Consider the following 25,676-nt stretch of genomic DNA (forward strand, 5'->3'; position numbering starts at 1 on the left):
GTATTTGTTTTGTCCCTGGTCTGTTTTTCCCTGTAGTCACTGAATATTTGGAAGTCTTTGTTAAAACCTGTTGGGGCTAGGGGGCAGTATTTGCACGGCTGGATAAAAAACATACCCGATTTAAACTGGTTACTACTCTTGCCCAGAAACGAAAATATGCATATAATTAGTAGATTTGGATAGAAAACACTCAAAAGTTTCTAAAACTGTTTGAATGGTGTCTGTGAGTATAACAGAACTCATATGGCAGGCCAAAACCTGAGAAGATTCCATACAGGAAGTGCCCTGTCTGACAATTTGTTGTCCTTCAGTTGCATCTCTATCAAAAATACAGCATCTCTGCTGTAACGTGACATTTTCTAAGGCTTTCATTGGCTCTCAGAAGGTGCCAGAAAGTGTAATGGGGTGTCTGCTGTCTCTGGGCGAAGAACAGCAGGAGAATTTGTGAGTGGTCAGCCTGGGAACAGTGACACTGGAGATGCGCATTCATTAGAATTCTCCATGTTTTTCTTTCAGCCTTTGAATGAATACAACGTCGCCCGGTTGGAATATTATCGCTATTTTACGAGAAAAATAGCATAAAAATTGATTTTAAACAGCGTTTGACATGCTTCTAAGTACGGTAATGGAATATTTTGCATTTTTTTGTCACGAAATGCGCTCGCGCGTCACCCTTCGGATAGTGACCTGAATGCACAAACAAAACAGAGCTATTTGGATATAACTATGGATTGTTTGGAACCAAAACAACATTTGTTGTTGAAGTAGAAGTCCTGGGAGTGCATTCTGACAAAGAACAGCAAAGGTAATCCAATTTTTCTAATAGTAATTCTGAGTTTGGTGAGGGCCAAACTTGGTGGGTGTCAAAATAGCTAGCCGTGATGGCCGGGCTATGTACTCAGAATATTGCAAAATGTGCTTTCGCCGAAAAGCTATTTTAAAATCTGACACCGCGATTGCATAAAGGAGTTCTGTATCTATAATTCTTAAAATAATTGTTATGTATTTTGTGAACGTTAATCATGAGTAATTTAGTAAATTCACCAGAAGTTTGCGGTGGGTATGCTAGTTCTGAACATCACATGCTAATGTAAAAAGCTGGTTTTTGATATAAATATGAACTTGATTGAACAAAACATGCATGTATTGTATAACATAATGTCCTAGGAGTGTCATCTGATGAAGATCGTCAAAGTTTAGTGCTGCATTTAGCTGTGGTTTTGATTTTTGTGACATATATGCTTGCTTTGAAAATGGCTGTGTGATTATTTTTGGCAGGGTACTCTCCTGACATAATCTAATGTTTTGCTTTCGCTGTAAAGCCTTTTTGAAATTGGACAATGTGGTTAGATTAACGAGAGTCTTGTCTTTAAAATGGTGTAAAATAGTCATATGTTTGAGAAATTGAAGTTATAGCATTTTTGAGGTATTTGTATTTCGCCCCACGCAATTCCACTGGCTGTTGACTAGGGTGGGACGCTACGACATTACAAATTACATCAAACCTGGAGCCTATCAACTTGCCTATACACTGTCAAACCTTTCCCTGTAAATTTACAGAATTATATTACCAGCAGAGTTGCCAGGCGAATATTGTAATTGTACATGTTTTACAGTAAATATTTTAATACTGGGATTAATTAATTAAATTCATTGAGGGGAGGCGGGTTTGTAAATACAGTATTTTAGTGGTATTCCATGGGATTGGTGCAAGCAGGTTGGCAGCTAGGTAATGTGTTTTCATGTTACAGCATATCAAACAAATATATATGAACAATTGGTGTTTAACCTCTCTAGGGTCGGCGGGACGAAATCGTCCCACCTACTCAACAGCCAGTTGAATCCCGTGGCGCGTTATTCAAATACCTTAGAAATGCTATTACTTCAATTTCTCAAACATATGACTATTTTACACCATTTTAAAGACAAGACTCTCGTTAATCTAACCACACTGTCCGATTTCAAAAAAGCTTTACAACGAAAGCAAAACATTATAATTATAACATTATAACATTTTTCAAGCTAGCATATAATGTCACAAAAACCCAGAAGACAGCTAAATGCAGCACTAACCTTTGATGATCTTCATCAGATGACACACCTAGGACATTATGTTATACAATACATGCATGTTTTGTTCAATCAAGTTCATATTTATATCAAAAACCAGCTTTTTACATTAGCATGTGACGTTCAGAACTAGCATACCCCCGCAAACCTCCGGTGAATTTACTAAATTACTCACGATAAAAGTTCACAAAAAACATAACAATTATTTTAAGAATTATAGATACAGAACTCCTTTGTGCAATCGAGGTGTCCAATTTTAAAATAGCTTTTCGGTGAAAGCACATTTTGCAATATTCTCAGTAGATAGCCCAGCCATCACGGCTAGCCATTTAGACACCGACCAAGTTTAGCCCTGACCAAACTCCGATTTACTATTACAAAAGTTTGATTACCTTTGTTGTCTTCGTCAGAATGCACTCCCAGGACTGCTACTTCAATAACAAATGTTGGTGTGGTCCAAAATAATCCATCGTTATATCCAAATAGCGGCGTTTTGTTCGTGCGTTCCAGACACTATCCGAAGTGTAAATAAGGGTCACGAGCATGGCGCAATTCGTGACAAAAAAAATTCTAAATATTCCATTACCGTACTTCGAAGCATGTCAACCGCTGTTTAAAATCCATTTTTATTCAATTTTTCTCGTAAAAAAACGATAATATTCCGACCGGGAATCTGCGTTTAGGTAAACAGAGGAAAGAAAACAAAGCATTCGGTCGACGCGGGCACGCGCCTGAGTCTCACAGTACTGTAACCAGCCACTACCCAAACGCGCTACTTTTTTTCAGCCAGAGCCTGCAAAGCCACGATTCAGCTTTTTGCCGCCTTCTGAGAGCCCATTGGAGCCGTAGGAAGTGTCACGTAACAGCAGAGATCCTTTGTTTTGGATAGAGATGACAAAGAAGGCCAAGAAATGGTCAGACAGGCTACTTCCTGTACAGAATCTTCTCAGGTTTTGACCTGCCATTTGAGTTCTGTTATACTCACAGACACCATTCAAACAGTTTTAGAAACTTTGGAGTGTTTTCTATCCAAAGCCAATAATTATATGCATATTCTAGTTACTGGGCAGGAGTAGTAACCAGATTAAATCGGGTACGTTTTTTATCCAGCCGTGTCAATACTGCCCCCTAGCCCTAACAGGTTAAAAATGCTATAACTTCAATTTCTCAAACATATGACTATTTTACACCATTTTAAAGACAATTATTTTAAGAATTATAGATACAGAACTCCTTTATGCAATCGCGGTGTCAGATTTTAAAATAGCTTTTCGGCGAAAGCACATTTTGCAATATTCTGAGTACATAGCCCGGCCATCACGGCTAGCTAATTTGACACCCACCAAGTTTGGCCCTCACCAAACTCAGATTTACTATAAGAAAAATTGGATTACCTTTGCTGTTCTTCGTCAGAATGCACTCCCAGGACTTCTACTTCAACAACAAATGTTGTTTTGGTTCCAAATAATCCATAGTTATATCCAAATAGCTCAGTTTTGTTCGTGCGTTCAAGTCACTATCCGAAGGGTGACGTGCGAGCGCATTTCGTGACAAAAAAATGCAAAATATTCCATTACCGTACTTAGAAGCATGTCAAACGCTGTTTAAAATCTATTTTTATGCTATTTTTCTCGTAAAATAGCGATAATATTCCAACCGGGCGACATTGTATTCATACAAAGGCTGAAAGAAAAAAATTGAAATTCTCTTGAACGCGCATCTCCAGTGTCAGTGTTCCCAGCTTGACCACTCACAAATTCCCCTGCTGTTCTTCGCCCAGAGACAGGAGACACGTCATTCCACTTTCTGGCGCCTTCTGAGAGCCAATGGAAGCCTTAGAAATTGACACGTTACAGCAGAGATGCTGTATTTTCGATAGAGATGCAACAGAAGGATAACAAATTGTCAGACAGGGCACTTCCTGTATGGAATCTTCTCAGGTTTTGGCCTGCCATATGAGTTCTGTTATACTCACAGACACCATTCAAACAGTTTTAGAAACTTTGGAGTGTTTTCTATCCAAATCTACTAATTATATGCATATTTTCGTTTCTGGGCAAGAGTAGTAACCAGTTTAAATCGGGTACGTTTTTTATCCAGCCGTGCAAATACTGCCCCCTAGCCCCAACAGGTTAAATGATTATTTTGACCCACTCAGTTGAAGTGAGAAATATTGGAGGTGCTGATATATAATCTGAGTTGTGATGGGGTTAGTTTGTTTATTTAACTAGGCAAGTCAGTTAAGAACAAATATTTTTCACTATGATGGCCAACCCCGGCCAAACCCTAACCCGGACGACGCTGGGCCAATTGTGCGCCGCCCTATGGGACTCCCAATCACGGCCGGTTGTGATACAGCCTGGAAACAAACCAGGGTCTGTAGTGACACCTTTATCACTGAGATGCAGTGCCTTAGACCGCTGCGCCACTCAGGAGTGAGTTTGTTCCTACAGTGATTACAGTCACCTCCAAAATTATTGACAGCCTTGATAAAGATGAGCAATACAGACTATGAAATAAATAATACAATTATAGAGCTATTGTGTGCAAAATTATATTCATTTATACTACTATAATTGCTCAGAGAAAGAGATTTTGTTTAACAAGTAAAAAATAAAATCTCAAAAAGATTGGTGTCAATATTTTTGCCAGCGCCATGATTCTGGTGAATAAATGAAAGAAAATTTAAATCTGCGTTAACATTTTACTTTTTTAAGTAGATCTCATCTTCATTAACTCTATTGTGGCCATCCATGGCTTCCTGCTTCCCTTGGGTATAAAAATGACTTAACACGCATGTAAAGTCCTTTGTCATCCATCACCAGGGGGAAAGGCAACGAACTCACAAATGAAGAGAGAGACAAATCGTTGTTGACTTTCATATATCAGACTTTAGGTCTAAAAAAACTACTGTAAAATCAAATATACCACTTACCCCTATTAGGGCAATAATTGAAAAATGTAAAACCACTGAATTTGGTTGTAAACTTGCCTGGAAGAGGATGCAAGTGTATCTTGTCCCAACGCACAGTGAGGAAGTTGGTTCGGGGAAAAGAAAAGTCACATCTTGGGGACACCAAGTCTCCAAATCTACAATTAGTTGACACTTCTATGCCAATGGACTATTTGGAAGGGTTGCCATAGAAAGCCCTTATTGAGAGCAATAAACAAATGTAAAAGCGTGGAGTTTGCTAAACTGCATTGGCACTTGGATTGGCACCAGATGCTATGGTCAGATGAGACGTAAAATAGAGCTCTTTGGCCACGCACACCAGTTTGGCTCAAAAGAAGGATGCAATGCAGAAAAAAACCCTCATACCTACTATAAGTTATCTAGCAAATACCAGGACATTTTAGCCAAAAACCTGGTTGCCTCTGCCAGGAAGCTGAAACTCGGCCACAAGTAGATCTTCCAGCAAGACAGTGGCCCAAAGCACACATCAAAATCCACAAAGAAATGGTTCATTGACCATAAAATCCACATTTTGCAATGGTCATCTCAGTCTTCGGACTTGAACTTCATTGAAAACCTGTGGTTTGAATTGAAGAGGAAAGCACTGTAAGAGCAGATCTAAGGATATCGAGGATCTTGAAATATTCTGTAGAGAGGAATGGTCTAAGATTCCTCCCAATGTGTTCTCCAATCTCATATTTTTTTATTTTATAGAAAAAGCTAGGATTCTGTTATCACTGCAAGTGGAGGGTGCAAAAAGTATTGAAAACAGGGCTGCCAATAATTTTTACAACTAATGTTTTGAGGTTTTTTGTATTACTTGTTATACAGAATGTTTTACTCTGAGCAAATTTATTAGTATGAAATTATAGAATTTGTGTACAACATTATAGGTCAGTATTTGGATTATTTATTGTATACAGTATTTTCTGCTCCTCTTTATCACGGACATGCAGCACCATTCTGAGGTTTCAGGAAATGGGATGATAAAGGAGTTTTGCTCTGTTTCCTAGAATTGTATTTTTTGCTCCATGGGAAGATGTTAAAAAAGATTGATACTGTCTTTGTATGAGTGGTTTGGGTGACCGAAGAGTAACTTGAGGCTTCAACATGTTGCTGTCCATGGTGGGGGGGGTTCTTTTTTTCTTCCATGTTTCTTTATTCCCATATGCTGGGGGCATACATCATGTTTCCAATGTTTGATGACGCAAATACAGTTTACTTACTACTTTTATTGAAATGTAGGCCTATTTAGACCAATGCCAGTGTGTATAGTTAAGTATGTGTAATTTCTGAATGGTGCTCATAGTGTCGCTGTTCACTAGCGGAGGTAGAATAGATACAGCTCTCCACCCATTGGTGTTGTCATTAACAAAGCTCTAGTGTCGTTTCACTACATAAAATAATAGAGGTAAACGGTCAAACTGCGCACACACTTGTATTTTGTTTTGATAATCTAGTGAATGTTGATCTTTTTGTGGAATACTTTCTCCTTACATCGATCTGTTTAACTATATATATGGATGTTATTGAAAGTCTAAGGATGCTGAACAAAGGATTCTCAATGTCAAGCCTGGTCTTCTGCTTTGCTTTCTTTCTTCTACCGCTGCATTCCGCCAATGGAGACGTGAGCTATTCTTTTCCGGAGGAGATGAAACGAGGATCTGTTATTGGAAATATAGCCAAGGATCTCGGGCTGGAGGCGAGCAGACTGTCCGCTCGTAAAGCCCGAATTGATACTGAAGGAAATCGCAAACGTTATTGTGAAATTAATCTGAGTACCGGAGATCTGATTGTTGCGGAGAGGATTGACAGAGAGGGGCTTTGTGGAAAGAAGGCTTCGTGTGTTTTAAACCAGGAACTTGTATTGGAGAATCCTTTGGAGCTGCAACGTATCAGTCTTCATGTTCAAGATATTAATGATAATTCTCCGCAATTTAAAGATGAATTGATAAAAATAGAGATAAGAGAATCAGCTATTAAAGGAGCCCGTTTCTTATTAGAAGAGGCCCACGATGCAGACATTGCACAGAATGCGGTCCAAAGCTATACATTACAAATAAATGGTCATTTCATTTTGAGTGTTGATATAAATGTCATTGAACTAGTCCTGGACAAAGAGCTTGATCGTGAGCAGGAACGGGAGTTAACAGTATTGCTATCTGCATCTGACGGAGGCACACCGCAAAGATCCGGTACCGTAGTCATACACGTCACTGTACTGGATGCTAACGATAACGCCCCAGTGTTTAGCCAGGCCGTCTATAAAGCCAGTCTGCCTGAAAACTCTCCTTTAGATACTGTAGTGGTTACAGTGAGTGCTGCGGATGCAGATGAGGGGGTGAATGGGGAAGTTACCTATGACTTCGGCCATATTTCAGAGGAGGATAAGAACATGTTTTTCATCAATTCGAAAATGGGTGAAATCAGAGTTATTGGATCTATTGACTATGAAGAGGTGTCTTCATTTGAGCTGCGTATTCAAGCTAAGGATGGTTTAGGCTTAGCGTCATATTCTAAAGTCATAATAGACATCACAGATGTTAATGACAACGCCCCTGTGATTTATCTAAAATCTCTGACTAGCCCCATACCTGAGAACGCGTCACCTGGTACAGAGGTGGGCATCATTAACGTGCAGGATAGAGACTCTGAGAATAACCGACAGGTCCGCTGCTACATTCAGCAAAACCTTCCCTTTAAGCTGGTGCCGTCCATCAAAAACTACTATTCTCTGGTGACCACGGGCGAACTGGACCGGGAACTAGTGTCTGATTACAACATTACAATCACTGCCACCGACGAGGGCTCTCCACCTTTGTCCTCCTCTAAAAGTGTTCAGTTATCTGTAGCTGACGTCAACGACAACCCACCTGTGTTTGAGGAACAGTCCTATAAAGCCCACGTGACTGAAAATAACAAACCCGGTGCCTCCGTGTGTTCCGTTACTGCACGAGACCCAGACTGGAGACAGAACGGTACAGTGATTTATTCTCTTTTACTCGGTGAAGTGAACGGTGTCCCGGTGTCCTCGTTTTTATCCGTTAACGGAGACACGGGGGTGATCCACGCTGTGAGGTCGTTTGATTATGAGCAATTCAGGAGTTTTAAAGTCCACGTGGTGGCCAGAGACAACGGTTCTCCTCCGCTCAGCAGCAACGTCACGGTCAGTGTGTTCATAACGGATGTGAATGACAACTCTCCTCAGATACTATACCCCGCCCCAGAGGGGAACTCCTTCATGACCGAGCTGGTCCCCAAAGCTGCACACGGAGGCTCTCTGGTTTCCAAGGTGATAGCGGTGGACGCGGACTCCGGCAAGAACGCCTGGCTGTCCTATCATATAGTCAAATCCACTGATCCGGGACTTTTCACTATTGGTCTCCACAGTGGAGAGATCAGGACACAGCGGGACATTTCTGAATCTGACAGCATGAAACAGAACCTCATTGTGTCAGTGAAAGATAACGGACAGCCCTCTCTCTCTGCCACCTGTACCATGTATTTAGTGATTTCTGATAACTTGGCTGAAGTGCCAGAACTGAAAGATGTCTCTTATGATGAGAACAATTCCAAACTCACCTCTTATCTGATCATCGCGCTGGTGTCCGTCTCCACCTTTTTCCTCACCTTCATTATTGTCATCCTGGCCGTGAGGTTTTGCCGCAGGAGAAAGCCCAGACTGTTGTTTGACGGAGCGGTCGCCATCCCCAGCGCGTATCTCCCTCCCAACTACGCAGAGGTGGACGGCGCGGGAACTCTCCGCAGCACTTACAATTATGACGCATACCTGACGACAGGTTCGCGCACAAGTGACTTCAAGTTCGTCACATCTTACAATGACAACACGCTGCCCGCGGACCAGACTCTGAGTAAAACTCCAACAGACTTTGCTGAGGCTCTTGATGACTCTGATGTGTCCCCAGAGGTAGGCCTGCAAATATTTATAATCTAGATTTGCTTTAAGACGTACATGATGGAATAGAGGCTATACTTCTTTCAGATTTCATCTAAATCTCTTTTTACAGTCACTTTTCCCCCTGGAGAATTCACTAGTCCCCAGGACTTACTCAATTCTCTAGCTGGGTTATTTAGGCAGCTTACACATGTTTCAGGAAATATGTCATTTTGTTAGATGATTATTTCCATCCCCTCGCTATTTATCTGATAGTCTCAGTCTTCAGATGCTAATGTCCTTTTTTGATGGGGTGTGTTTGTGATTGTTGTATTAGGTGGAGTTTTCACATAGCCTGCATGCTTCACAGTTTTGAGGTTAAAAGAAAATGAGTAAATACTGTCTGTGGAGAGCTTATTACAGTATAGCTGTCCATGGTGCTGAAATTCAGAAAATCTCTGTAGGCTAACGCTCATTCATCATTACCTCTTTCCAGTAACTTGCACAGTGATTTTTTTTTGTCAACATTAAACATGTTTGCATAGAAAATATACGCGGCAACTGCTTGCTAGGGTGCGTTTCTATTGAACTATCTTGTGTCGATAAAAACAGCCAGATGTAATGACGTCACACCTAAAACCACAACACTTTTTCTAAAGAACCTACAGTGTGGAATAAAACTCTAGTGGTTGAAGTGTTTCCATTACCCATTTAGAGAAATTGCTCATTAACAAATGATCGAGAGTCTGTATGCACTTCCACCTATCTGTTTCATGTCTCAGATAGCCTGCGAAAGCCAGCGTAGATAGAATGCAATAATTGATAAATATTTGCCATATTCTAATAATTGTCATGTGACAGTATCGACTAAGTCCATGCTATGGTGAAACTTGCAATCCTGTAGATCTGAAATAATTGAACGGTGAAAATTACCAGCCTACCAGAAACGCAAGGCGAAGCAATTCGGACTTTCTTCAAAGTCAGGACAAATCTTGTCCTGCAAAGAAACATACTTTTTTACATTTTTATTTTGCAAGCAGTAGGCATTTAGAATTAAATGTGGAGTGGAGCTTATAGTTACGTGATGACATCACGTGCCCCCACGAACCTTCAAAAGTATTTGTCAATAATTTTGTTGTTTCTTTCCATCATCATTTGTCGAAATAAAAAAAGTTAGAAAAAATGAAAAATCCACCCGTTAAATGGATAAAAATGTAGTCGATTTTTCAACTTGGTCTCAGAGAATGTCCTATTATTCTGTACGTAAATCCTAGACTCTTCATTTAGTATGTATAATATGTTTAGTATGGTTACATAAGACAGATGGTTACTTAAGGCAAAAACGAAAGTAGGGTGGTTGGTCGTGGTGGATGGGGTATAACGCAAACTTCCAGCAACCCAAAGGTTGCGAGTTTGAATCTCATCACGCACAACTTTTGCATTATAGCTAATTTGCAACTTTTCAACTACTTACTGCTTTTAAGCTACTTTGCAACTACTTAGCATGTTAGCTAACCCTTTCCTTGACCTAACCCTAACCTTAACCCTTTAACCTAACTTCTAAACTTAACCCTAACCTTAACTCTAACCCTTAACCTTAACCCCAAGCCTAGCTAATGCTAGCGAGCTAGCTAACGTTAGCCACCTAGCTAGAATTTGTAACATATCAGACGTTTCACAAATTCGTAACATATTGTAAGTTTAGTTTTTTTCGTAACATATTGTACATTTTGCAAATTCATAACATATTGTCCTTTTTGCAAATTCGTAACATATAATCTGAATTGTAATTCATAACATACACTACATTACCAAAAATATGTGGACACCTGGTCGTCGAACATCTCAATCCAAAATCACGGGCATTAATATGGAGATGGTCGCCCCTTTGCTGCTATAACAGCCTCCACTCTTATGGGAAGGCTTTCCACTCTGTTCAGGCCTGTCAAGTTCTTCCACACGAATCTCAACAAACCATTTATGTATGGACCTTGTTTTATGCATGGGGGTATTGTCATGCTGAAACAGGAAGGGCCTTCCCCAGACTGTTGCCACAAAGTTGGAAGCACAGAATTGTCTAGAATGTCATTGTATGCTGTAGCATTAAGATTTCCCTTCACTGGAATTAAGGGGCCTAGCCCAAACCATGAAAAACAGCACAAGACCTTTATTCCTCCTCCACCAAACTTTACAGTTTGCACTATGCATTCGGGCAGGTAGCGTACTCCTCGCATCCGCCAAACCCAGATTAGTCCGTCGGGCTGCCAGATGGTGAGGCGTGATTCATCATTCCAAAGAACGCATTTCCACTGCTCTAGAGTCCAATGGCGGCGAGCTTTACACCACTCCAGCTGACGCTTGGCATTGCGCATGGTGATCTTAGGCTTGTGTGCAGCTGCTTGGCCATGAAAACCCATTTCATGAAGCTCCGACGAACAGTTCTCGTGCTGAAGTCGCTTCCAGAGGCAGTTTGGAACTCGGTAGCAAGTGTTGCAACCGAGGACAGATGATATTTAGCACTGGGCAGTCCAGTTCTGTGAGCGTGTGCTGCCTACCACTTCCTGGCTGAGCTGTTGTTGCTCCTAGACGTTTCAAATTCACAATAACAGCAATTACAGTTGACTGGAGATGCACTAGCAGGGCAGAAATTTGATGCGCTGACTTGTTGGAATGGTGGCATCCTATGATGGTGCCACGTTGAAAGTCACTGGGCTCTTCAGTGAGACCATTCTACTGCCAATGTTTGTCTATGGAGATTGCATGGCGGTGTCCTCGATTTTATACACCTTTCAGCAACTGGTGTGGCTGAAATAGCCAAATCCACAAATTGTAAGGGGTGTCCACAGTTCATATAGTGTATCATATGAAATCGGTGATGGACATTCACATATTAATACATAGAATTTAAAACGTAACATATCATGCTAAATGGAGTGTCTTGGATTTACGTAAAGAATCATTTAAAATGCTCTGAGACCAGGTTTTATCTTTAGAAAATGTCTCCTCTGGCTGCAGTTTCCATTACGTGTCGCAATGAATTGTTTTGAGACATTGCTTTTGTCGAATAAACCTGGGTCAATGGAAGCCCGCCTACAGTTCGACGATTTTCACCTAGTAGCTAGGGATTCAAACCAGATATGTAGGCCTAAACTGTTTTGTTATGTCTCTTTCACCAGAGTATGTAGACGGTTTTCATACAATTATTTATCTGTTGTGATTTAATATAATGCCCTTTCCTATCCGTCCAGTTGGTTATGCTTATTTCAACACACTGGAGGTAAAAGTTATTCCCAATAGCTATAAAGCAGCTTAATTATAAGCATGCTTAACTTTTTATGAAATATTTAGAAAAATCGTTGCTTTGTGTAATTTCTAAAGATATGCTCAAAGTGTCGCTGTTCACCAGCAATGCTTGGATAAACCCAGTTCCCCACCAACTGGTGTTGTCACAACGCTCGGGTGCTCGGGTGCCACTGAGCTGTAGAAAAGATTGGAGACGTTTCAAATCGCGTGCACATTGTGTTCTGACTAGTTTCATCAAGCTAAATATTTTTTGGTGGAATACTCTTTCTTCCCATTTCAAAATCTAACCAAGTTGTTCGACGTTTTAATCCCAGGATGGGGCACAAAGGAATCTCGGTGACAGGCCTGGTCTGCGGCATTTCTTTCTTTCTTCTACCGCTGCACTCCGCCTATGGAGACGTGAGCTATTCTTTTCCGGAGGAGATGAAACGAGGATCTGTTATTGGAAATATAGCCAAGGATCTCGGACTGGAGGCGAGCAGACTGTCCGCTCGTAAAGCCCGTATTGATACCGAAGGGAACGACAATCATTACTGTGACGTTAATTTGAGTACCGGAGATTTGATTGTTGCGGAGAGGATTGACAGAGAAGGGCTTTGTGGCGAAAAGTCTTCATGCGTTTTAAAACAGGAACTTGTATTAGAGAATCCTTTGGAGCTTCATCGTATCAACCTCCACATCCAAGATATTAACGATAACGGACCACTATTTAACGAGGAGATGATAGATATGGAAATAGGAGAATCGGCAGCAAAAGGCACTCGTTTCCTATTAGAGGAAGCTCATGATGCGGACATAGGACAAAACTCAGTTCAAAAATACACACTAGAAATAAATGAGAATTTCGTATTGGCTGTAGATAGTAATACTGTCCAGCTTGTTCTAGAGAAAGAGCTTGATCGTGAACAAAGGCATGGTTTGAAGCTGTTGCTTACAGCTGTAGACGGAGGCTCTCCGCAGAGATCCGGTACCGTAGTCATACACATCACGGTACTGGATGCTAACGATAACGCCCCAGTGTTTAGCCAGGCCGTCTATAAAGCCAGTCTGCCTGAAAACTCTCCTTTAAATACTGCAGTAATTACAGTGAAGGCTACCGATGCAGACGAGGGAGTGAATGGGGAAGTGACGTATGACTTTGGTCATGTTTCAGAAGAAGTAAAGAAAATATTTTCTATTGACCGTCCAAGAGGAGAAATTGGTGTTATAGGCACAATTGATTTTGAAGCGGTTTCGTCATTTGAACTGCGTATCAAAGCGAAAGATGGTTTAGGTTTAGCTTCATATGCCAAAGTCATAATAGACATCACAGATGTTAATGACAACGCCCCTGTGATTTATCTAAAATCTCTGACTAGCCCCATACCCGAGAACGCGTCACCTGGTACAGAGGTGGGCATCATTAACGTGCAGGATAGAGACTCTGAGAATAACCGACAGGTCCGCTGCTACATTCAGCAAAACCTTCCCTTTAAGCTGGTGCCATCCATCAAAAACTACTATTCTCTGGTGACCACGGGCGAACTGGACCGGGAACTAGTGTCTGATTACAACATTACAATCACTGCCACCGACGAGGGCTCTCCACCTCTGTCCTCCTCTAAAAGTGTTCAGTTATCTGTAGCTGACGTCAACGACAACCCACCTGTGTTTGAGGAACAGTCCTATAAAGCCCACGTGACTGAAAATAACAAACCCGGTGCCTCCGTGTGTTCCGTTACTGCACGAGACCCAGACTGGAGACAGAACGGTACAGTGATTTATTCTATCTTACCTGGTGAGGTGAACGGTGTCCCGGTGTCCTCGTTTTTATCCGTTAACGGAGACACGGGGGTGATCCACGCTGTGAAGTCGTTTGATTATGAGCAGTTCAGGAGTTTTAAAGTCCACGTGGTGGCCAGAGACAACGGTTCTCCTCCGCTCAGCAGCAACGTCACGGTCAGTGTGTTCATAACGGATGTGAATGACAACTCTCCTCAGATACTATACCCCGCCCCAGAGGGGAACTCCTTCATGACCGAGCTGGTCCCCAAAGCTGCGCACGGAGGCTCTCTGGTTTCCAAGGTGATAGCGGTGGACGCGGACTCCGGCCAGAACGCCTGGCTGTCCTATCATATAGTCAAATCCACTGATCCGGGACTTTTCACTATTGGTCTCCACAGTGGAGAGATCAAGACACAGCGGGACATTTCTGAATCTGACAGCATGAAACAGAACCTCATTGTGTCAGTGAAAGATAACGGACAGGCCTCTCTCTCTGCCACCTGTACCATGTATTTAGTGATTTCTGATAACTTGGCTGAAGTGGCAGAACTGAAAGATGTTTCTTATGATGAGAACAATTCCAAACTCACCTCTTATCTGATCATCGCGCTGGTGTCCGTCTCCACCTTTTTCCTCACCTTCATTATTGTCATCTTGGCCGTGAGGTTTTGCCGCAGGAGAAAGCCCAGACTGTTGTTTGACGGAGCGGTCGCCATCCCCAGCGCGTATCTCCCTCCCAACTACGCAGAGGTGGACGGCGCAGGAACTCTCCGCAGCACTTACAATTATGACGCATATCTGACGACGGGTTCGCGAACAAGTGACTTCAAGTTCGTCACATCTTTCAATGACAACACACTGCCTGCAGACCAGACTCTGAGAAAAACTCCAACAGACTTTGCTGATGAACTTGACGACTCCGAAGGGTCACCAAAGGTAGGTTTTTAATGCAATAATACAGTTGATTTTAGGCCTATATGATAGTATTGAGGCTAAATTAACTGTAGCTGACATGTTTTGTATAATTACATTTTTTCTGGAGAAACCACTTTTCCTCATTAGCCCAGCTTGACAACAACAGCAAGTTATGTATGCTTTGGTTTCATGATATTTGAAATGTTTTAAAATACTATTTCACCCCCTCGATTTTTACTTGACAAATCCCGATGGTCTATTATTCGTGGTTTGCTTGAGTTGTAATGTGGTAAGCTCTTTTTGTGATTGATAGAATCTGTGGATTTTTCACGATAGCCTATTCTTCACAGTTTTGTGATTAGGGGCGCAGTAGCAATGAGTTTCAATTGTGTTTTGGCACTAGAGGAGTGAAAGCCTGTTTGGAAAGAGGCAAGAAAAGAGAAGTGCGGTGTTTGGAGAGATTTTGTATTTTTTTTTTACAGGATGAAATCTCTTGAGATGCACCTTCTCGTTGTAAAGAATGTCCAAAATGAAAGAACAACCCCCGAAAAAACAAACAATACTTATTAACAAGGTTAATATGGCAACTACTGTCTAATAATAATAATAATAATAACAATAATAATAACAATAACAATGAAATAAAAATAAATACAAATAATAATAATACTGATAATAAAAGGTAAATTATGAGCATAAAAAGGTTGTTATACACCTACTAATGGGCCTACAACAAATACAAATAAATGATGCAACTAATAACACTAAGTAGACTGTCTATAATATACACATATCATATATACAAATATATTACAAATATTGTCACATGGTGACGTTTCTACTAGTTAAAAACACAAACAGTTTGTTCTTAACATTGGAAAAGGGGCTTTCTTAAACTTCACTGTGTGATTGTAATACCCTGATATCTATAAGTAAATGATTCCAGTCAATTGGGCCTTTGTATTTATTAGTAACAGCGTGATGGGAGAAGCGGTGTGAGAGCGTCTGAAGAGCAACGAGAGTTCTCGCAGTGTCACTGTCCATGGTGCTGAAATGTGTAAAATCTAATTTTAAACCAGTAGGATTTACTATTGATCGCTGTTTGACCTTGATATTCTTATTTCTTGCCCTGCCCTGTTTTTTCTATAGTAGTTATGAGTTTGCTCTGACTGAGGAACCAGCAACGGATATATTGCTTTGTTGCCTCTCTTGCAGATGTGTTGTATTTTATATTCATAGTATACCTGATCTTAAATATGAAAAAAGAGTGGGGGTGATTTTAATCATTTATGTTTGTATGGTTTAATATCCTATCATTTTCTGTGTTTCTCTTTCATTTTCTAATCGTAAATTAACCAATTAAACTTACCGAGGGGTATTTCTAACCACTTCTCAGTGAAACATTAAGAAAACTGTAAGTAAATAATGTAATTTATGTTGAGTACGCATAGTGTCGCTGTTGACCAGCTGTGTTTGGATAGATCCAGTTCTCCACCCACTGCTGTTGTTACAAGACTCGGGTGTTCGGGTGTCATTAAGCTGCGGAAAGGACTGGAGACGGTCAGATAGCGAGCACATTTTGAGGATATCATTTTCATCAAGCTGAACCTATTTGTGGAATACTATTTGTTTACAGTGTAGTATCAAGGCTATACGGTGTATCGGCGCTTTTAATCCCAGGATGGGGCACAAAGGAATCTCGGTGACAGGCCTGGTCTGCAGCGTTGCTTTCTTTCTTCTACCGCTGCATTCCGCCTATGGAGACGTGAGCTATTCTTTTCCGGAGGAGATGAAACGAGGATCTGTTATTGGAAATATAGCCAAGGATCTCGGGCTGGAGGTGAGGATACTGTCCGCTCGCAAGGCCCGAATTGTTACGGAAGGGAACCACGAACGTTATTGTGACATTAATCTGAGTACGGGAGATTTGTCTATAGCTGAAAGGATTGACAGAGATGGGCTTTGTGGGAAGAAGGCTTCGTGCGTTTTAAACCAGGAACTTGTGGTTGAAGATCCGTTGGAGCTTCACCGTATCAGTCTTCATGTCCAAGATATAAATGATAACTCTCCACTGTTTAAAAAGGATATTATCAAAATGGAAATTAGGGAATCAGCAGTCAAAGGCGTTCCTTTCTCTCTAGATGAGGCCCATGACGCTGATATAGGACAGAATACGGTTCAGAGCTATACACTACAAAGAAATGAACATTTTATTTTGAATGTCAAAACCAAAAGTGGTGGACGCAAATACAGCGAGTTAGTGTTAGACAGAGAGCTAGACCGCGAGGGGCACCATGAAATCAAGTTATTACTGACAGCTGTAGACGGAGGCTCTCCGCAGAGATCAGGTACCGTAGTCATACACGTCACTGTACTGGATGCTAACGATAACGCCCCAGTGTTTAGCCAGGCCGTCTATAAAGCCAGTCTGCCTGAAAACTCTCCTTTAGATACTGTAGTGGTTACAGTGAGTGCTGCGGATGCAGATGAGGGATTGAATGGTGAAGTTACTTATGAATTCGATGATGTTTCAGATGAAAATAGCAATCTATTTTCTCTTGATCATGAGACTGGAAAAATTACAGTTGTTGGTCCAGTAGATTATGAAAAGGAGTCTTCATATGAAATGCAGATCAGTGCAAAGGACGGTTTAGGCTTAGCATCCTACTCTACATTGATAATAGAAATCACTGATGTTAATGATAACGCCCCTGTGATTTATCTACAATCTCTGACTAGCCCCATACCTGAGAACGCGTCACCTGGTACAGAGGTGGGCATCATTAACGTGCAGGATAGAGACTCTGAGAATAACCGACAGGTCCGCTGCTACATTCAGCAAAACCTTCCCTTTAAGCTGGTGCCATCCATCAAAAACTACTATTCTCTGGTGACCACGGGCGAACTGGACCGGGAACTAGTGTCTGATTACAACATTACAATCACTGCCACCGACGAGGGCTCTCCACCTCTGTCCTCCTCTAAAAGTGTTCAGTTATCTGTAGCTGACGTCAACGACAACCCACCTGTGTTTGAGGAACAGTCCTATAAAGCCCACGTGACTGAAAATAACAAACCCGGTGCCTCCGTGTGTTCCGTTACTGCACGAGACCCAGACTGGAGACAGAACGGTACAGTGATTTATTCTATCTTACCTGGTGAGGTGAACGGTGTCCCGGTGTCCTCGTTTTTATCCGTTAACGGAGACACGGGGGTGATCCACGCTGTGAGGTCGTTTGATTATGAGCACTTCAGGAGTTTTAAAGTCCACGTGGTGGCCAGAGACAACGGTTCTCCTCCGCTCAGCAGCAACGTCACGGTCAGTGTGTTTATAACGGATGTGAATGACAACTCTCCTCAGATACTATACCCCGCCCCAGAGGGTAACTCCTTCATGACCGAGCTGGTCCCCAAAGCTGCGCACGGAGGCTCTCTGGTTTCCAAGGTGATAGCGGTGGACGCGGACTCCGGCCAGAACGCCTGGCTGTCCTATCATATAGTCAAATCCACTGATCCGGGACTTTTCACTATTGGTCTCCACAGTGGAGAGATCAGGACACAGCGGGACTTTTCTGAATCTGACAACATGAAACAGAACCTCATTGTGTCAGTGAAAGATAACGGACAGCCCTCTCTCTCTGCCACCTGTACCATGTATTTAGTGATTTCTGATAACTTGGCTGAAGTACCAGAACTGAAAGATGTTTCTTATGATGAGAACAATTCCAAACTCACCTCTTATCTGATCATCGCGCTGGTGTCCGTCTCCACCTTTTTCCTCACCTTCATTATTGTCATCCTGGCCGTGAGGTTTTGCCGCAGCAGAAAGCCCAGACTGTTGTTTGACGGAGCAGTCGCCATCCCCAGCGCGTATCTCCCTCCCAACTACGCAGAGGTGGACGGCGCAGGAACTCTCCGCAGCACTTACAATTATGACGCATACCTGACGACGGGTTCGCGAACAAGTGACTTCAAGTTCGTCACATCTTACAATGACAACACACTGCCTGCAGACCAGACTCTGAGAAAAACTCCAACAGACTTTGCTGAAGAATTTGACAACTCCGACGGGTCCCCCCCAGAGGTAGGCCTTCATCGTAAATAAAAAAAAATAGTATCTTTTTGTGTGTTACACATTTTCAGTTAAGACACGTTTTGAAACAACTCGAGCTAAAATTAGAGTAATGATGCTATGAAAAATACATATTTTCCTGATGATTTTTTTTTACAGCAGTACTTCAAAATCACAATTTGTCTATAGGTAATGTGTTAGTGATCCAGGTTTGATGCAATGTGTTAGTGATCCAGGTTTGACGTAATGTGTTAGTGATCCCGGTTTGACCAGCTGAAGTGAGAAATACTGAGGCGCTGATGTACAGCTGCTGATAGATCTTTTTAGTTGTGATGGGATTTGTGATTCTGTTATTTTTTGATGAATTGATTGTTTGGATTTTTCACATACACGGAGCAGCGTTTTGAGTTCACTGAAAATGGGTTGATATAGGAGTTTTGCTCTGTTGGAATAGGCTTATTTGGAAAAAGGTTAGAAAATAAAAAGTACTGTCTGTGGACAAGCGGTGTGAGAGTATCTGATTTGCGGCTTGAGCCTCAGTGTTGCTGTCCATGGTGCTGAACATGCAGAAAATCCAACATAAAGCCAGTAGGGTTTAGTCCGAGTCATCGCTACTTGACTGTCCTCACCTTCCTTCTTTCCCATAGGCTACTCTCTGTTTTTGTGTTTGTTCATTCTGACGAGTGTGTCGACTAAAATAGCAACATAACATTTCATTTGCTATGTAGGTCGCCCATACATTTTCTCGCCGATGTGTCATAACCTTTTCTAATGTGTTCCTTTCAGCTAGACCAATCTTAACTCAATGCTGTGAGCATGATTTTAAAGCAATTGTTTATGTTTTAGGCTTTTTAATGTTGTTTTCTGTGTATTTCTATAAGGTTATTTTGCAACATAGAATTACATTTATTTTGGGTTTAATAGATGTAGGTCTATATTAGTATGCTGCACATTATTCAATCATGCAGCCTACAACTATAGCTTCCTATTACGACTTGACCTGAAATACAGATATAAAAGAATGTGTGTTTACTTGTGTAATTTCTGAAGAGTACTGACTGTGTCGCTGTTGACCAGCTGTGTTTGGATAGATCCAGTTCTCCACCCACTGCTGTTGTTACAAGACTCGGGTGTTCGGGTGTCATTCTGTATTAAATATTGGACGCGGTCAGGTTGCTGGAACATTTTGAGGATATTATTTTCATCAAGCTGAATCTTTTTGTGGAATACTATTTGTTCACATTGTATTATCAAGGCTATATTGTGTTTTGACGTTTTTAATCCCAGGATGGGGCACAAAGGAATCTCGGTGACAGGCCTGGTCTGCAGCGTTGCTTTCTTTCTTCTACCGCTACATTCCGCCTATGGAGACGTGAGCTATTCTATTCCGTAGGAAATGAAACGAGGATCTGTTATTGGAAATATAGCCAAGGATCTCGGGCTGGAGCCGAGGATACTGTCCGCTCGTAAGGCCCGTATTGATACCGAAGGGAACCGAAAACGGTATTGTGACATTAATCTGAGTACTGGAGATCTGATTGTTGCGGAGAGGATTGACAGAGAGGGGCTTTGTGGAAAGAAGGCTTCGTGTGTTTTAAACCAGGAACTTGTATTGGAGAATCCTTTGGAGCTGCAACGTATCAGTCTTCATGTTGAAGATATTAATGATAATTCTCCACAATTTAAGGACGAAGTGATTAAAATTGAAATGCGCGAATCAGCAGTTAAAGGCGCTCGTTTTTTACTTGATCAGGCACACGATGCAGATATAGGACAGAATGCAGTGCAAAGGTACACTTTACAAAAAAATAACAATTTCCTGTTGACCGTTGATAGTCATACTGTTGAGCTTGTTCTAGAGAAAGAGCTTGATCGTGAACAAAGCAATGAAATCAAATTATTGCTTACAGCTGTAGACGGAGGCTCTCCGCAGAGATCCGGTACCGTAGTCATACACGTCACTGTACTGGATGCTAACGATAACGCCCCAGTGTTTAGCCAGGCCGTCTATAAAGCCAGTCTGCCTGAAAACTCTCCTTTAGATATTGTAGTGGTTACAGTGAGTGCTACGGATGCAGATGAGGGAGTTAATGGGGAAGTGACGTATGACTTCGCTCATGTGTCAGAGGAAGATGACAAATTATTTTCTATCGACCGGAAGACCGGAGAAATTAGAGCTATCGGCCCTATTGATTTTGAAGAAATGTCAGACTTTGAACTGCGTATCAAAGCAAAGGATGGTTTAGGCTTAGCGTCATATTCTAAAGTCATAATAGACATCACAGATGTTAATGACAACGCCCCTGTGATTTATCTAAAATCTCTGACTAGCCCCATACCTGAGAACGCGTCACCTGGTACAGAGGTGGGCATCATTAACGTGCAGGATAGAGACTCTGAGAATAACCGACAGGTCCGCTGCTACATTCAGCAAATCGTTCCCTTTAAGCTGGTGCAATCCATCAAAAACTACTATTCTCTGGTGACCACGGGCGAACTGGACCGGGAACTAGTGTCTGATTACAACATTACAATCACTGCCACCGACGAGGGCTCTCCACCTCTGTCCTCCTCTAAAAGTGTTCAGTTATCTGTAGCTGACGTCAACGACAACCCACCTGTGTTTGAGAGACAGTCCTATAAAGCCCACGTGACTGAAAATAACAAACCCGGTGCCTCCGTGTGTTCCGTTACTGCACGAGACCCAGACTGGAGACAGAACGGTACAGTGATTTATTCTATCTTACCTGGTGAGGTGAACGGTGTCCCGGTGTCCTCGTTTTTATCCGTTAACGGAGACACGGGGGTGATCCACGCTGTGAAGTCGTTTGATTATGAGCAGTTCAGGAGTTTTAAAGTCCACGTGGTGGCCAGAGACAACGGTTCTCCTCCGCTCAGCAGCAACGTCACGGTCAGTGTGTTCATAACGGATGTGAATGACAACTCTCCTCAGATACTATACCCCGCCCCAGAGGGGAACTCCTTCATGACCGAGCTGGTCCCCAAAGCTGCGCACGGAGGCTCTCTGGTTTCCAAGGTGATAGCGGTGGACGCGGACTCCGGCCAGAACGCCTGGCTGTCCTATCATATAGTCAAATCCACTGATCCGGGACTTTTCACTATTGGTCTCCACAGTGGAGAGATCAGGACACAGCGGGACATTTCTGAATCTGACAACATGAAACAGAACCTCATTGTGTCAGTGAAAGATAACGGACAGCCCTCTCTCTCTGCCACCTGTACCATGTATTTAGTGATTTCTGATAACTTGGCTGAAGTGCCAGAACTGAAAGATGTCTCTTATGATGAGAACAATTCCAAACTCACCTCTTATCTGATCATCGCGCTGGTGTCCGTCTCCACCTTTTTCCTCACCTTCATTATTGTCATCCTGGCCTTGAGGTTTTGCCGCAGGAGAAAGCCCAGACTGTTGTTTGACGGAGCGGTCGCCATCCCCAGCGCGTATCTCCCTCCCAACTACGCAGAGGTGGACGGCGCGGGAACTCTCCGCAGCACTTACAATTATGACGCATATCTGACGACGGGTTCGCGCACAAGTGACTTCAAGTTCGTCACATCTTACAATGACAACACACTGCCCGCAGACCAGACTCTGAGAAAAACTCCAACAGACTTTGCTGAAGATCTTGACGATTCCAACGTGTCCCCCCCAGAGGTAGGCCTTTATTGTAAACAAAATTAGTCACTGAATATTTGGAAGTCTTTCTTAAGTGCAAGTGATTTTAAACACCAATTATTTATATATATTTGATACCCAGTAATATGAAATCATATTACCTATCAGCTAACCTGCTTGTACCAATCCCATGGAATTACACTAAATTACTGTAAAATACAAACCCTGCCTCCCCTCAATTAATTTAATTAATTAAACCATCCATCCATTAATTCATTACAATTACCATAAAAATATTACAGTAAGAGTATTGTACCATAAAACGGATTACAGTAACATGCTGTAAACATACAGCATTATAATGGCAACAGAGCAAATTACTGTAATTATATATTAGCTGTGTTGCTGTAATGATTACAGTTGGCTCATTTACAGTATACTTCTGTATTGCATATTGTATTGTGTATCACTTAACATTCAGTATTTGCCTGACAACTCTGCTGACAGTATGAATCTATAAATTTACAGGGACATTTTTGACACTGTATAGGCAAGTTGATAGGCTCCATGTTTGATGTAATTGGTCATGTAGACTCTTAGGTTATTGTTTTGACCTCTTCAGTTGAAGCAAGAAATATTGGGGTTAAATATATTGTACCATTAAACATTTTGGAGTCACCAACTCATTTGTAACGGTCGTCGTGTGTAGTGGACCAAGGCGCAGCGGGTTGAGTGCTCATATTAACGTTTATTGAACACTTACAAAACAAAATAAGAAAACGAACGAACGCACAGTATTGCAGACTAACACAGCAGTGCAAAAACAACTTCCCACAAAAGACAGGTGAAAAAAGGGCTACCAAAGTATGACTCCCAATCAGCAACAACGATGTACAGCTGTTCCTGATTGAGAGCCATAACAGGCCAACAAAGAAATAAACAACATAGAAAAAACGTAGAAATACAAAACATAGAACAACACCCCAAAACCCCGGAACACATAAAACAAACACCCCTATTACATAATTACATATCCCAACAAACCCCGAAACGCTCTAAAGAAATACCTCCTGCCACGTCCTGACCAAACTATAATAACAAATAACCCCTTCACTGGTCAGGACGTGACATCATTCCAGGGTTTTTCTTTATTTTTTCTATTTTCTACATTGTAGAATAATAGTGAAGACATCAAAACTACGAAATAACACATATGGAATCATGCAGTAACCAAAAAAGTGTTAAACAAATCAAAATATATTATATATTTCAGATTCTTTAAAGTAGGCACCATTTGCCTTGATGACAGCTTTGCACTCTCTTGGCATTCTCTCAACCAGCTTCATGAGGTAGTCACCTGGAATGCATTTCAATGAACAGGTGTGCCTGTGGAATTTGTGGAATGTCTTTCCTTCTTAAATGCATTTGAGCCAATCAGTTGTGTTGTGACAAGGTAGGGGTGGTACACAGAAGATAGCCCTATTTGGTAAAAGACCAAGTCCATATTATGGCAAGAACAGCTCAAATAAGCAAAGAGAAATGACAGTCCACCATTACTTTAAGACATGAAGGTCAATTAATGAGGAGCATTTCAAGAACTTTGAAAGTTTCTTCAAGTGCAGTCACAAAAACCATCAAGCACGAAATGAAACTGGCTCTCATGAGGACCTCCACAGAAAAGGAAGACTTGTCCCAAAGCCATTCCTACATTGTCTTGGCTGTGTGCTTAGTGCCGTTGTCCTGTTGGAAGGTGAATCATCGCCCCAGTCTGATGTCCTGAGCGCTCTGGAGCAGGTTTTCATCAAGGATCTCTCTGTGCTTTGTTCCGTTCATCTTTCCCTCGATTCTGACTAGTCTCCCAGTCCTTGCCCCCCATCTCAACAGAGGAACTCTGAAGCTCTGTCAGAGTGACCATTGGGTTCTTGGTCACCTCCCTGACCAAGGCCTTTCTCCCTCAATTGCTCAGTTTGGCCCGGGCGGCCAGCTCTAGGAAGAGTCTTGGTGGTTCCAAACTTCTTCCATTTAAGAATTCTTGGGGACCTTCAATGCTGCAGACATTTTTTTGGTACCCTTCCCCAGATCTGTGCCTTGATGGTCTGGGGTTAGAAATTATTTGCCAGTCTTCCAGTTTTCACCTTAGTGCTCCTGTGCTGCCCTCGCTGAGTAATGAAAACGGGTTGAACAGGCCGTGGCTCAGGTGGGGGGTCCCTGATGATCTTCTTGGCCTTCCTGCGACACCTGGTGTTGTAGGTGCCTGGAGGGCAGGCAGTGTGCACCCAATTGTGCATTTGGCTGCACGTATCACCCTCTGAAACTCCTTTCGGTCTGCGGTGGTAGAGTTGCCATACCAGGTTATGATGCATCCCAATCTATGATCAGGGGCAACTCTGTTCGGGGTAAGGGGGTTCAGAGGTGGTAAAAGACACAACAGGACAGTTAGGGCAGTAGAGCATCCAGGAGAGAGAAGTCAGCGCAGCATCCAGTGTTCCTCATGGGGCTCCGTAACAATCCTCCTCAGTTCTGATTTGTCAGCTCATCTCACCCCTAGGACAAGCATAGAAAAAGAAAGAATAGAATGAGAGACAGAGAGCACCAGGGCTGTTACTCTGTGGGTAAAAAGACAGGGGACAGGGACATATCAAGCTGGTGTCCTGTGTATGGGTACTTACCTCACTAGAGGTCTTCATTCAAACTCAGTGAGCTCTTGGGAGAATGCGGCATGGTAGGGGTTGAGAACAAACAGCGGGCTTCCTCTGGGCCACCTTGTCATGCACTTTGTCCCATCTTCAGGATTCATCATCTTGGGTTTTTTCAAACCTACAGCATATTTCCAACATATTTTAGGAAATCAGTTGAGGCATTGAACAAACACAAATAAGAAAGATAGATATACCTACAGTGGGGGAAAAAAGTATTTGATCCCCTGCTGATTTTGTACGTGTAACGGCCGTCGTTGAAGAGAGTAGACCAAGGCGCCGCGTGGTTAGTGCTCATCATGAATTTATTAAAGATAGAACACTTTAAACAAAAAAACCAAGAAACTGACAGCCAAACAGTTCTGTCAGGT

General features: G+C 42.1%; 2 protein-coding genes and 1 pseudogene across 3 annotated transcripts in view; all 3 read left to right on the forward strand.

Annotated features, from left to right (window-relative positions):
- The first annotated feature begins 6,408 nt into the window (after positions 1-6,408).
- LOC123744650 (protocadherin gamma-A10-like) lies at positions 6,409-8,978 on the forward strand. Its single transcript, XM_045723991.2, has one exon. The coding sequence runs from the start codon at positions 6,543-6,545 to the stop codon at positions 8,976-8,978; it is 2,436 nt and encodes an 811-aa protein (XP_045579947.1). The 5' UTR covers positions 6,409-6,542.
- A 3,419-nt stretch (positions 8,979-12,397) lies between these two features.
- The window catches only part of LOC106611851 (protocadherin gamma-C5), a 180,322-nt gene continuing 167,043 nt past the window's right edge, over positions 12,398-25,676 (forward strand). Inside the window, exon 1 of one of the 2 annotated variants that reach the window (XM_082955943.1) lies at positions 12,398-14,921. In XM_082955943.1, the coding sequence (XP_082812069.1) occupies positions 12,537-14,921 (2,385 nt within the window). In that variant the 5' untranslated portion in view covers positions 12,398-12,536. Of the gene's footprint in view, positions 14,922-16,412; positions 18,985-25,676 lie in introns of those variants that run through there. The other variant, XM_045723972.2, reaches the window with a different exon arrangement.
- Positions 19,033-24,576, forward strand: LOC106611491 (protocadherin gamma-A11 pseudogene; annotated as a pseudogene).

This window comes from Salmo salar, chromosome 09 (genome assembly GCF_965601325.2).
Source record: "Salmo salar chromosome 09, fSalSal1, whole genome shotgun sequence".
NCBI classification, from domain to species: Eukaryota; Metazoa; Chordata; class Actinopteri; order Salmoniformes; family Salmonidae; genus Salmo; species Salmo salar.